This window comes from Candoia aspera, chromosome 1 (assembly GCF_035149785.1).
Source record: "Candoia aspera isolate rCanAsp1 chromosome 1, rCanAsp1.hap2, whole genome shotgun sequence".
In the NCBI taxonomy this organism is placed as follows: domain Eukaryota; kingdom Metazoa; phylum Chordata; class Lepidosauria; order Squamata; family Boidae; genus Candoia; species Candoia aspera.
In genome coordinates, this window is record NC_086153.1 from 87,772,758 (window position 1) to 87,787,604 (window position 14,847).

The 14,847-nt window shown below is 41.9% G+C and overlaps 1 protein-coding gene across 1 annotated transcript in view; it reads left to right on the forward strand.

Annotated features, from left to right (window-relative positions):
* Positions 1-594: 594 nt before the first annotated feature.
* EPM2A (EPM2A glucan phosphatase, laforin) overlaps positions 595-14,847 on the forward strand; it is a 48,172-nt gene continuing 33,919 nt past the window's right edge. The window contains exon 1 of the mRNA XM_063309007.1: positions 595-924. Coding sequence (XP_063165077.1) covers positions 660-924 — 265 coding nt within the window. The 5' untranslated portion in view covers positions 595-659. The remainder of the gene's footprint in view (positions 925-14,847) is intronic.

A 14,847-nucleotide genomic window follows, 5' to 3' on the forward strand; every position in this document is an offset into this window, starting at 1 on the left:
TTTTAAAAAACTCCCAGTTACGTTAAAAAATTACCACTGGTAACTTTGGGAAGGGCTCTGGGATCCGCGAAGTTTCTGTTTCTGACTTCGGAGCCTTCCTTCATATCTGTCAGCCAGGCATTTATCCCGTTTGGAAGCGGGAAAGCTAGGGCATCTCCAGGTCCGCTTGATTAATCTCAACAAATCTAAGCAGCGTCCAGCCTGGTTCAATCTCCTGGCGGCTGCCTACTCACCGCCCTCTGAGTGTCCCCCCAGGGGTCGGCGAAGAAAGGGAAACGCGGGAGACTTCTTTCCTCGCTCCCCTTCCCTCTGCAGGCGGTGCGGAGCCCGCTAAAGGACACGGCGGCCTCACCAGATCATACAGACTCGCCCGAACTTGATCCTTCTGGGACCGAAAGGAGATAAACAGACGAGGACAAACGCGAGAGCTTGGAAAAGCGCTCCCCTTCTGAAGTTTCCTTGCCGGCCAAACCACGTGACCTCCCCCGACCAATCCCGCCCGCCTTCCCCCAAGGTCGCCTTCTCCTCCCTATTCGCTCGATAGAGCGTTGCGGCGGCCGGAGACGTAGCCGTCACCCCGCCGTGGAACGGGGACCTCCCTGAGCGCGCCCCTCCCCCTCCGGGTCTTTGCTCTCCGTCTCCCGGGTCCGAAGGCGCCCATGCTGTTTCGTTTCGGGGTGATTCTGCCCGCCCGGCTGGCTGAAGGCGGGACGGTACTTTGCGTGTCGGGGTCTCGGCCGGAGCTGGGTCAATGGGACCCCAAGCGTGCGCTGGCCATGAAGCCTGGCCGGCCGCTGGCTCCCTTACCTGCTCAAGAACCAGTCTTGTGGCTCGCCGAGGTGGCGGTGCCCGAGGAAGAGGCCGCGAGCACATTTTGGTACAAATTCCTCAGGCGGCTCGAGACAGGAGACGCCGTCTGGGAAGGTAACACCCTCTCAAGTCTCGTGCGCGCCTGCGAGTAGAACCGAGGATGAGAGGCGCCCAGATAAGCCACGGACAGCCGTTCTCCTCCATTTCTTGCTCCGTTAGCACAAGCTGGAAACAAATAGGCAGGGGAGAAGGATGCCAGGAAGCCCTTAGGTCCCTCGCTCGCTTCTTGTTGCTCTACGAGTCTAGAGAGTGACCAGGAATTTGGAAGTGTGCAAAGGTGCATTTACTCTGCTGTTACCTTTGGAATTGAATTTGGAAGTGTGCAAAGTGTGCACTTACTCTGCTGTTACCTTTTGCACAGCTTCACGGGGCACCACAGTAGGAAGAATTGAGATGACAGTGCTGCCTAGAGAAAGAACAGCTGCTTTGCTTGCTACTCACTGCCTCTCTTTGAAGGAGCTGATTATGAGGCCCAGAGAAGTTATTAAAAGAGAATAGGAAGAGTCACTGCTGTCCTGTATTGGCAGGTGGCCCCAGATTGATTGTTTGATTGTTTGATTGATTGATTGATTCATTCATTCGTCACATTTATATAGCCACCCATCTCACATATGTGATATATGATGCCCTCAGAAGAGAAATTATCAAGCAATAATACGAGGAGTCACTGCTGCCCTATACTGGCAGGTGGCCCCAGATGCCCCCAGAAGCCTATGTTCTACAGAGAATGTGTGAGAAGCTGCAGCTGTTTCCAAACGATGACTTAGCTTTTTCTTCTTTTGTAAGAGTAGTTGGGCAAACAATGTTTGTTCCCCGTGATTATTTATTTGTTCTGTACCCTCCCTTTCTTCCAGGAACCCATGGTGGTGGCCTATATTTCCACATACGGTATATTTCCAAAACAACCTGCTGGATAGGATGGTTGAGGTAGAGTAATTAGCCCATTTTCATCCAGTGAACTTCCATGGCTGAAGGTAGACTTGAACCTCTGTCTCCTGAGTCCTAGTCTAACCACTACACCAAACTTGATTACCTGTCCTTCCTTTCTGGAATGCTGTATTTAGAGTATGCTTCCCATGCTCTGTGCAATACAGTGGGAAGAGCTACCCATAACATCATGCTTATGAACAGTTGGTAGGCGTGCTACAATTAACAGGGCCCAGCATAGATTTGTTGTAAACAAACCTTTCCACACTAAGTTATTTCCATCTTTGATAGAATTACTAGCATACTAAATCTGCGGAATGCTGTAGACAGACTAACTGCACTCAGCAAAGCATTGGATGGAGTGCTGATTATATTCCCTTTCACAAAATGCTGAAATATAAGCTAGATGACAGATTCACAGTTGGGTAAATCACCACTCCAAAGAAAGTTCATTAATGGCTCCAGCTTGGGGGGGATATACCTAATGGACAGGCACAGAACTCTGCTGTTCAACATTTTTTAGTAGCTTGGGTGGGGATGTTGAAGTGATATTTACAAAGTCTGCAGATGACCCAGAGCTGAGAGTGGTGGCTAATACTTCAGATGAATGAAAAGATTTTAAAAGATCTAGACAGGCTTGAGAAGTGGGCTGAAATGAATAGGATGGAATTTAGCAGGGAGAATTATAAAGTTCTGCACCTGGGTAGGAGAAATGTAAGGCACAAGTATAGAATAAAGAGGACCTGGTTTGGCAGTAGTACATGTGAAAGGGATATGGTGTCCTTGCTGGCCACAGGCTAAGTATCAGCCAGCAGTGTGATTCAACCACTGAAAAGGCAAATGCAATCCTTGGATGCATTAACAGGAACATAGAATCCAGAGCAAGGGAAGTAATTGGTCTACTCTACTCTGCCCTGGTCAATCCCTATTTGGGATACTGGGCACCACAGTCCAAAAAGGAGGAGGAGGAGGGCTGCCAAGATGGTGAAAAACATTTACAGGCTCTAGATACGTTTAGTCTAGAGATGACTGAGGGGAGATATGGTAGTAATCCTCACATCTCTAAAAGATTGTCACATAGAAGAGGAGTGGACATGTTCTCTGTTGCCCCAGAAAACAGGACCAAAATCAGTGGGTTAAAACTACAAGGCAGGAGGTTCAAGCTACACATCAGAGGAACTTCCTGATTATATGAGCTGTCAGCCAGCAGAGCATGAAGTAAGTTTCATTTTGTTACAGTCTGGATGCTGTACCGGACCCTGCAGCAATCAGAGCATTGAGTTAGACGGCCTTCCAGCCCTATGGTTCTGTGATCCACAGGGAGGAAAATACTCAGACTTGATCTTTGTTGGTGCAGTGTTCAAGGATCCCCTGCCACTTCACATTTACCTGGTCATGGTTCTAGTCTTCTTTCACTGGCTGATGTGACAGGTAGGATTAGTTCCTCACCTCATCACCATGTTAGAATGCAAGTGAGTGATAAGATGAATTGACTGCTTTTTTCATAACTAACTCTGAATGATGCAACATCAGGGTGGTTGTTGTGGGGAAAATAGGAGGAGGAAGGAGTATTAGGTATGTTCGCTGCCTTGAGTTATTTATAAAAATAATAAAGGTGGGATAAAAATTAAATAAATAAAATCTAGAGCGTATGAGTCAGTCGGCAGAGATGCCTGCTTGTATAACACTAGATAACACCATGGACTAAATTGACCTTGCCCTGATTTGGGGGTGGGGTGGGGAGACAAGATACTACTTTCTCTAACTTAAGGGGTGAGTAACCTGCAGCCCTTGGTCTAAATTCAAAAGTCCTATTCAAGCAATCATTTGAGACATTTGGTAAGATCACCCTGTTCAAGTCTGTTACCTGGGGAGGTCGGCTCAGGGCAAAAGAATTATAAGTTGCATCTTTTTGTGCAGATGGGCTGGGTCACTGTTAGCAAGCATCACATCTAAGATTTCCATGGTTCACACTCAGTTTTCAAGCTTCTCCCCATCAATATTAGAAAGAAAAGTGCGGTTTCACAGCAGGATGAAAGAGATTGTTTCCTTTGCATCATCTGGCCATTGCCTTTGCTTAGTTTACTCACCTTTATTTTACTTGGCATGTAAGGTCAGGATCAGCAGAGAAATGTTGCCTTGCTTCATCTCCTAAGCCATTAAAAAGGCCCAAAGCCAGGCATCACTTCCAAGTAAGCAAGAAATACTGCTTACCTTACCACAACCCCATGTAAGGAGAAAGAGCTGAGTGAAACAGCAAACCAATGGAACATGTTTTCCTTGTTTCATTTGTGTACACTGGTTGGTCTTTGCAGCTTTTCTAATGGCATGCAGGATGGGGGAGCAAACTAACAAAGAGTGTGCTTCACCTACCCCAAAGGTCTAAAAAGCAATTTCCCCAAGGAAAAAAAAATCTTGCTTGCTTCAGCCTTCACCATTGCCCTCCACTCAGCAGGCTGAAGGAGGTCCAAATGCCCAACAGGCTGAAGGAGGCACATTTCCATTGTTTCCCCAGGTTTGCTGATTGGCCTGTTTCTTCTTTCTAGCCTGTGTAGAGAAGGGAATCTTCCCTCACATCACCCACGCCCCTCCACATTTAACAAAAATACCTCCCACATTCATAGGTAGTTATTTGGGGTGAATAATATACCTCTTGAACGTGATTTTGTGACTGTGCTAACAAAATAATGGAAGAGACAAGAAAAAAGGTTGAATATTAGAGTTGGATTGGCTAAGATGCTTCACTTGGAATTTTAACCCTAAAAGGAGATCCTTCAAAAAGTGAGCTTCCTAAATCTTCCCAAAAACATAATATATAAAACTAAATCCACTAAGTGTCACTGTTCTACCGGAATTGAAAATCTCAGTCTCTCTCCAGCATAGCAGAACCAGCATTTAATCACTTTTGTATATCATTGATGTAGTGAATGGTAAAAGATAAATGCTAAACATTCTTTCTATTTTTCTTTTGCCTATTTCAGTTATGTATAAGAAATAATTAAAGGAAAGCAATATATTTATTATTTATTGTATTTTATACTGCTGTACTTCCAAGCAACTTCCAGTGGAGTCCCAAGTCAAGCTGATATGTAAAACGAATAATAAGAATTAAAACAATATAGTAAGCATAGTCATGACCACATCATTCCCTCAGTGCCTTCTGGATAACTCATTGTTAAATAATTTCCTGAAGGCCAGCAGCATGGATGCTAGCCTAGCCTTAAGAAGGAGGCCCTCTCAAAGTGCAGGAACTGCAACCAAGAAACATTGCCTGTAAGTCCATGCCCTCCGTATCTCTTGGTCCTGGGGAACTGTCAACAGATTTTGATAAGAGTCTGAAGCAGGAAGCAGTCCTGAAGCTACCTAAGCCAAGCCATAAAGGGTATTATACATTAAAATTCAGTTGCATTCAGAAATCTATTGGCAGCCAGTGCAATTGCTGTGAAATAGGTATTATATGATTGTAGCAACTCTGATTCACTGATACATGGGCTGCTGTGTTTTGAACCAATTGCAGTTCTGGGTGGTCCTTCAAAGGCAGCCCCTTGGAGAGCAGGGGGGAGACCTCATCTTCCCCACGGCTACTGACTGGGACTGTCTGGCCAGGAAGGAGTGGAAACACTGGAGCATAGTGCCTGAAATTCCCAGTCCTTGTAGGAAGTACAGGATGATAAACAATGGTCACTCCCCTCCGTCCAGACCCATATAACAGTCATTGAACTGAATGTCCAGTGCCATTTCTCACTGTCATTTCTCACTGTTATTGCTACACTATAGGCTTGAACATGAGCTCCTACCTAACGTTCAGTCAGATTCACTTTCCATATTCCTCCACTTGTGCTCCAGGTATCTCTTCTACAGCTTCATCTCCTGGAGGTTCTCATAAAGCAAGGAGGTCCCAGAATTGGACCACAGAGAGAAACTGTTAGAAAGCAATCATGAATTTCCCAATTCCAGAACTAGATATCCAGCAGAAGTGCTTGCCACCTTTTAGGGAAACTCCCCAAGTGCCTTTTGAAATCCTCTGGATCCATTAGATGCCTGGGACATCCAAATAAGTTCATCCATCCCACAGAAGGAATGGGTAGTGAGATATCTCATCTAGACCAGGAATTATGTGATTATCATAAGGGATACAAGTCTAATGTCCTCCATATCCAGATCACTCATCAGCTGTTCCAAAGTAAAGTCAAGGTGTAGCATGCATCCATCTGTGTGTGTCAGGCTAAATATTACTTAGGATAAGCCCATGGTAGTCATGAAGGCTATGAACTCCTGGTCCTTCCTAGAACCTGTCTAGGCATGAAGGCTGAAGTCCCCAAGTACTAGTTACTGATTTTCTTTCCACAATGAGAAATAAGAAAAGCAGAGTAAGTAATTGAAGCTTCACTTTTTTAATGTCCCAGGAAGGAAGGAATACTCTATTTCAAGCTTCAGCAGTGAAGTTCAGACAAGCCCTCCCATCCCCCAGCTGTATAGATAGTTTTATGCATCATTCATTAGCTTCATTATATTATTCTTAAGCATATACTGTATATTTCTGTGTCATTAGATCATGGACATGTATTGATTGTATGTATGTCAAATATACTGTATATTGGGAAGGTCCCTTGAACATGCATACTAGTTTAGCTTACTTCCTTCAAACCTGTCTAGAATCTGTTAATAGTGCTTCACAGAAGTGACAGTTACTAAGAATTCTTCTCTAAGCAGGTTATCTAAGTAGATTACTGAATATGGCTTCTCTCTGGTTTCACTCTGGCTCAACTTTCTAAAGAGTGATCATGTGAAGAGGAAACGTAATACTGTTGTCCGTGTTCTAACTTTAGCCTCCACAAAGTAACTAGGGAAATTCCAGTGCCAGCCAAGAAATCAGGTCCAGGAACTCGTGAAGGGTTTCTATGAGGCAACACGGTGGCCAGGATGCAAGCAGACCCCTAACTGTGGAGAGTGAGGAAGCTCTTCTGATGCACTCTGGGATTCTTTTGGGCTTGTGAAACCAGAGGAAGTGGATATGATCCTCTATAGTCTGAACATTACCATGTGCCAGTTTGATCCATGTCTGTCCTGGTTCCTGCAGGCTGCCAGGTAGGGCATGAACAGTTGGGTAAGGGAGATAGCCAACATTTCTCTAGGGGAGGGTGTAGTGTTGCGCACCTTAAAGGTATTTGACCACTTTCACCCAGTCTCCAACCTCTCCTTTAGTATCAGTGCTGTGGAGTAGGTGGTAGACATCATCTACAGAGGGTCCTAGAAGATGTGGATAATCTAGATATTTTTCAGTCAGTCCCAGCATGGGACCAAAATGGCATTGCTCATTCTTGTGCATGACTTTTATCGGGACCTAGATAGGAGTTCATCCCCCTTGGTCCTACTAGACCTTCTAATAGGACCTTCTAGCTGATCCTGGTATCCTTCTAGCCCATCTTTAAGGGTTGTATCAAGCCCTATTTGGACTAAGATCTCCACAACTTTTCTCTACAAATTCCAACTTTATTTTCTACTCCCATCTCCCTCTGTCCAGTTCTTCTTCCCCATCTCTCTCCAGCTTCCTACTGCATCCAATAAAACCCTCTCTTCCCCACTCCCCTGCCCACTCTTTCAGTTACTGCATTTGTCCCAAATTTGTCCCAGTTACTGCATTTGTTGTGAAGCCCTTTTCTACAGTCCCTACATTTTCTCTGTTTCTCCTCCTTTAAATGCACCCTACCACAATTGCCATTTTTCTTGCAAGGGTCTTCCAAATGGAGCAATGATCTCCTCTGCAGCTCAGTGGCTCCAGTGGTCTGGGAGACCTCCTTTTCCTTCTTTGGACAGCTCAAACCCAGCAGCATCTCCTTCAACATTTCAGTCATCATTACACAGCCTCAGACTCATACGCAGGGTGTTTACCATAATGATTGAAAAAAAGAAGAAGATTGAGGCCTCCCTGTGTATAGCATGGAGATTGAAGGATAACTTTACTTATTTTTGCTTGCTAGAATCTAAATAAAAGTGTTACAGTCTGAACTTATAAATATGGGCTGTAGAGAAGGAAGAGCAATGCATGGGCATTATTAAGAAAGTTGGAGCTATGATCATTAAATTTAATCAGATACTAAATAAAGTTCAGCCAACTACTAATTGCCTAGTAACATATAAACAGCTAAATTTAACTTCAAGCATTTTTGTTGGTGAAAAGGTTTAAACCTTTGTATACTTCATGTTTGTGAGTCATGTTATGTTGTTGTATAATCACTGATGTAGCTGAAGTTCTTTCATCCCACCTCAGAAAAGGTATAGAGCAAGAAAGAAACAAAAGATTAGCTGATATAACAAAGAGCCATATTTTTTATAGTAAGATAAGATACACTGGGGTAATAGTAAGGAAAAGTATATAATTAATAGAGGAATGTTCTGGTTGACTCTAGGGGGAAAATGTCTGACTGGCTGAGAGGCAAGGCACACATGCTGTTTGAAAGACAACTCAAGGGTTATTTTCCAAAAAGTAGCTAGGACCAAGGCAAAAGAATGGGCAGAACCAAGGCAAAAATGAAATTTGATTTACCTGAGTTAAAATGAAAAGTTAATACTTTCAAATTCACCTTAAGGTCATCTCATGACTATTGCAATGCACTGTACATGGGGCTGCTGAGGAACCACCTATCTGCAATTGTTTCTGCCCACCTGGTACATTTGGGCACAGCGAGTGCACTCCAAGTCTCCTCTGTTAAATGTTGTCATCTCACAGGGCCGAGGAAGTATGCCTTCTGTGTTGTGGCCCCACCCTCTGGAGCAGCATCTCTGCAGACATAAGGACAGCGCCCTCTTTCCTGGAGTTCCGAAAAGCTCTCAAGACCTTGCTCAGGCCTGGGGTTAATGTGTTGTGGGGCCTCTGTTGTGATTCTTTGTTGTTATGATGGTTATTTTAGTCCAGGCTATCAGTGTTGTTGTGTTTTTTAATTGTTTATAGTGTTTTTGGATTTTGTGAGCCAGCCTGAGTCTACCAGAGTGGGCGGCTATAACAAATCTAAATAAATAAATACATAAGATTATACCTTATTTATTTATTAATATTCCTCTTCTGTCACATTAAGAATTCAGTTCAGTGGAAATGCTTGGGCCGTTTCTAGGCAGTGCATCAAGACTTTCAAGGGCTTCAGCTGTTTCTGCTCTACAGGTTGTCTGCCTGTACCTTAATGGGAAACATAAATATGAGCAGCTTTCCCCAGCAAGGCCTTCAATATGTAGTGGGATTTTAGCAATGCTTGCTGAGAAGTTTTGTTCTTGTGCTCCCAGTCAATAAAGAGAGTACCAGATTGGGTGCCCAAACTATTTTCATATGGAGACATTCCTTTGAGTACTGAGGTATCGCAAACAGTGGCACTAAAGGCACCTTGTTGACATCGATTATGCTTACCTGCTATAGATGCTTTCTTTGTCAGCTGAAAAGCTTCTGAGATTTAGGAACCCACAGAACAGTGTAAATGTAAAACAAAAAGATCTAGTAGGTGGGGAAGGGAGCACTTGGTGAAATTTGGATGTCTCATCTTGCATGAGCTTAAGTACTTTATGCTTTTGCAAAGCCACCATTGGATTATAAAACTGATTAGCAGTACAGAAATGGAAATGCTGCTTCACATCATCCATGCTTAATTTCTGTAATTCTTCATCATCACAAGACATGGTAATAGTTAAGTTAGATTAAATGCTATTAAATTAAAAAGAGAGAGAACTTATATAGTGGATAGTTTTCTCAGTGGAATTGGCCATGATAGACAAAAGAGACCTCCTTAAAATTTGCTATAGGAAGGTGATTTGTGGGAGAACAACAGAAGAGGGCTGTCCCATATTACTTCTGAGTTTCTGGGAGACCTATTCATAGAGGTTTGGCACAATTCATTAGGACAATCCCTGTGTTCTTAAACATTGTGGAACAAAATTTCAGGAAGAAAGAGAGCTCTGCAAACAAGACAGCCCTTTCTCATTGACGACTCTTACCACACTGTGGCCATTCCATCTGGCTGTACCAAAGGGCAGACGAGTCAGAGAGCAGAATCACTCCATTGGCTTAGCTGAGAAGCCATTCTGGTTGCCTTGCTCCTTGAATTGTTTTTCCTTCCAGCTAGTAATTTTTTAGAATTTATCCCCCTGGCTTTTCTTTATTCTATGCCCTTTTTCCTTTCCTGTTTTTCCTTTTGCATTCCAAAACTGAAGGTAGGAGATCAGTCTTATTACTGATCTTTCTAAGCCACCTTAGAAGCTGTTTTTTTTCCCAAAATGCCTGAATAAAAAAAAAATGGTCATCAAGCCTTTGATTTTTATCTTTGGCTATGCTAGTGTAAATCAAAGCAGTAAAGGAGATTTATCTTACCATCACCACTGTCACCTCTGGTACCAGGATATATAAAAGCTTCTCTTTCTCTCTCTTTTTAGAAGATTTCCATATCTTCAGAAATCTTTATTTCTGTGACTTAGGGTTGCATATATAAACCATGTGTAATATGATAAAGAATACATTTTTCAAGAGAGCAAATCTATCTATTTATGTTTAACCAATATAAATAAATGAGGTTTAGTGCTTTATGCTTTAATCATTATAAAAATCTCAGAAAATCTCATTAAGACCATCTTGGACTTTATATTTTATATTTTTATATTTATGCATATTTATATTTTATAATGAATCTTTTATCCTTTTATTCATTTGTAAACCACCCAGAGTTGTTGCATGAGATAGGCAGTGGAGAAATATGATAAATAGATATATATAAATACATACATACATACATACATACATACCCCACCACCACTGAAACAACTGAAAAGCACAAATCAGTGATCAACCACAGCTCTACAGCACTTTTTAAAAAATGCTGTATGTGAGTTATATAAGTCAAGTAGATTTACTGTCAAGTGGTTTAAGCCATCTGTATTTATATTCATAGTTCTATACTAACAATCAATAACTATTCAGTCATGCTTTGATTGAAATAAACACCTTTCCAAGTCACTTGATAGTGAATTCAGTTAGACAGAAGGTATCTATAACAGACTCAAATATCAGTATAGAAGCCAAATATTTAGAACAGCTAAAAATAATACAAGAAATGAAAATTGGTCCTTACTTAGCATTGTATGTCCCTTCATCATTATGACACTAGATAAAAGAAAAGGGGGACAGAACTAAAAATCTTGAGCTGTATCATGTGGTGGGTTTGCTTTAGTGGAAAATGCTTCTCTGTAATTAAATTGGGGCATCTGATTATTGTCAGTTTCCCTTACCACCCATGATACTTCACATCATGTCTTGTTTTATTCTGGAGGGTTCCCTATTCCTTAGGAGCTTTTCAGAGAAGAAGACAAACTTGAGTGGGTAAGGTAAAAACAAAGTTTCTTTCAAGCTGAGCTGAAATCCTGGTGACTTCATGGTCATGTCCACATAGTTTACTTGGTAACTGTATGGAAATGGTTTGCTACTACCAAAACCAGGAGGCTTTTTTTGACTTCCCAATCTAGCCCACAGTCCTTGGATTTTCTAGTGGTCTCCCACCCAAGTATTAACTAGATATGACCCTGCTTGGCTTTTCAAGATGAGTCATGGTTGGCATGGGGAACTATGGATCAGCAAAAATTGCAAGAAGTGAGGGAAGCCAGTATTGAATTAGATGGGTTAGCAAGGTTATAGCCTTCTCAGTAAGTTTGACTTGGAAATAAAATGAACTTAATACAGTTGATTCTCATTATTTGAGGATTCCATATTTGAGAATTTGCCTACTTGCTAAAATTTATTTGTAACTGCAAAATCAATATTTGCCACTTTCACAGTCATTCGTGGACATGCAGAGTGGCAAAAAAATTGAGTTGCAGGATGCTCACATTCCTAGCTGAGGTTTCAGTATTTGCTAATTCAGTGTTTGCAGCAACTTTATAGAATGTAACTACCATGAATAATGAGAAGTGACTGTATTTTATGAAGTTTATTTAGCTTAATTCTGACCTAACTTGATAGAATTAAATTTTAATAATCTCTGAAGAACTGTGCTGTAAGGAAGCTGAAAACTGGATTATTCTGGGGAGCCTGTGATGTCCCATTTGGGGGAACATCATCTTCTAAAATGTCCCTTTTCCTTTGGGAGTTTACATTGTTCTTTTCTCTTTGGAAATCCATAGAAATGCTGGCTGAATTGTCTGGACTTTGACCCACACCAGTGTTAATAAAATTTCCTAAGGGATAGTATGAAAATGTGTTTACTAACACATTTTGGGTGGGAGGTGGGATTTACATTTATGGGGCAGAATTAAAAAGAGAAAGTCCTGAAATAAGGTGACAGAAAGAATGCCTACTCATAGAAATGGAGAGGAAAATCAATTACTGTAAGGTAGAAGAAAAATGAAGGCATTGTGGAATAAGCAAAACATAAGGAAAGGGATGTAGAATTGGCCACGTGTGGACTATAGAAGGTGATAGAGCAAATGGAAAAGATGACAGATGTAAGGAAAAAGTGTATCAGAATGTAAGGAATTCTGTAAGGAAATGTAAGGAAAAAGTAAAACAAATTTATGGAATGTACTGAAAACATGCAAATGTGAGTAGATCAATAGGTACCGCTTCGGCGGGAAGGTAACGGCGTTCCGAGTCGTCATGCTGGCCACATGACCCGGAAATGTCTATGACAACGCCGGCTCCAAGGCTTAGAAACGGAGATGAGCACCGCCCCCTAGAGTCGGACTCGACTGGACTTTACGTCAAGGGAAACCTTTACCTTTACCTTTACCTTTACCTACTGAAAATGTGAGGAAATGTATATCAGTAAAGGTAAGGAAAATGTATATCAGAAGGATGTACAGATGAAGTATATCAAAATGTAAGGAAATGTAAGGAAAAAATATCAGAATATATGAAAAATGTGTATCAGAAAAAGGGAAATGTAAGGAAAAAGTATATCAGAATAAAAAGAGTTGTCAAATTCTGTTCATTATAGAATTCTTAGTTGGTACAATTTTAGAAAGTTTTTGTTGGATCACTTTTTATATATTTGTTGATATATTTATTTATTATGAAATTTTACTGTCTAGAGCTACCCTCTGAGGATAGCTTTCCCCATCCTGTTTGCAATGCTAGCTAAACATTCCAGAAGCTGTAGCCCCAACATATCTTCAGGTTAATGAAAATGTAAGGAGACTACTTCTCTATGATTTTGGAATAGTCTTCATTTTTTCAGGTGTTATGCAACTGAAGGCAGCTGCAGAGCAGATAGTCCTGCCAGCCTGGAACACAGATGCCTAGATTTGGCCAGTAATCCATTATCCCTTGTATAACTGAATAACTTCCAGCCTTTGAGCCATTTCTGGCAATACATTCCTAAAGCTTGATGAAAAGAATAATTTATTAATCATGTTTTTCTTTTTTATGTTAATTTCTTTTCCTCTGCAGTGTTGCTAGGATTGAGTCTATTTCATTTTTTTATATATATATACACATATGTACGAGCCCTTCAGCAAAGGATTGTTACCTTGTCGTTGTGCTGGAGCTTGAGCACCTCAGTGATGCCATGAGCTAAGGGCCACCCAAGATGGGAAGGTCATGACAGAGAGGTCAGACTAAATGTGATCCCTGGGGAAGGTAATGGCAACCCACCCCAGTATTCTTGCCGTGAAAACTAAATGGATCAGTACAACCAGAGATATGTTGGTATACCATCGGAAGATGAGATCCCCAGGTCGGAAGATGGTCAAAATGCTACTGGGGAGGAACAGAGGATGAGTTCAACTAGTCCCAGACATGATGACGCAGCTAGCTCAAAGCCGAAAGGACGGCTAGCAGCTGACGGTGCTGGTGGTGAACGGCAAATCCGACGTTCTAAGGGTCAACACACCATTGGAACCTGGAATGTAAGATCTATGAGCCAGGGCAAATTGGATGTGGTTCTTGGTGAGATGTCAAGATTAAAGATAGACATTTTGGGCATCAGCGAACTGAAATGGACTGGAATGGGCCAGTTCACATCAGATGACCACCAGATCTACTACTGTGGACAAGAGGACCCCAGAAGAAATGGAGTAGCCTTCATAATTAATAGTAAAGTGGCTAAAGCAGTGCTTGGATACAATCCAAAAAACGATAGAATGATCTCAATTTGAATTCAGGGCAAGCCATCTAACATCACAGTGATCCAAATATACGCCCCAACCACAGATGCTGAAGAAGCTTTAGTAGAGCAGTTCTTTGAGGATCTGCAGCACCTACTGGACAACACGCCTAAAAGAGATGTTATTTTCATCACAGGAGACTGGAATGCTAAGATGGGCAGTCAAATGACACCTGGAATTACAGGTAAGCATGGCCTGGGTGAACAAAACAAAGCAGGACATAGACTGATAGAATTTTGCCAAGACAACTCACTCTGCATAACAAACACTCTCTTCCAACAACCTAAGAGACGGCTTTATACATGGACTTCACCAGATGGACAACACTGAATCAGATTGACTACATCCTGTGCAGCCAAAGGTGGCGGACATCTATACAGTCGGTAAAAACAAGACCTGGAGCTGACTGTAGTTCAGATCACGAACTTCTTATTGCACAATTTAGGATCAGACTAAAGAAATTAGGGAGATCAGCTAGATATGAGCTCACTAATATTCCTAAGGAATATGCAGTGGAGGTGAAGAATCGATTTAAGGGACTGGACTTAGTAGATAGGGTCCCAGAAGAACTATGGACAGAAGTTCGCAACATTGTTCAGGAGGCGGCAACAAAATACATCCCAAAGAAAGAGAAAACCAAGAAGGCAAAGTGGCTGTCTGCTGAGACACTAGAAGTAGCCCAAGAAAGAAGGAAAGCAAAAGGCAACAGTGATAGGGGGAGATATGCCCAATTAAATGCAAAATTCCAGAGGTTAGCCAGAAGAGATAAGGAATTATTTTTAAACAAGCAATGCGCGGAAGTGGAAGAAGACAATAGAATAGGAAGGACAAGAGACCTCTTCCAGAAAATTAGAAACACTGGAGGTAAATTCCAGGCCAAAATGGGTATGATCAAAAACAAAGATGGCAAGGACCTAA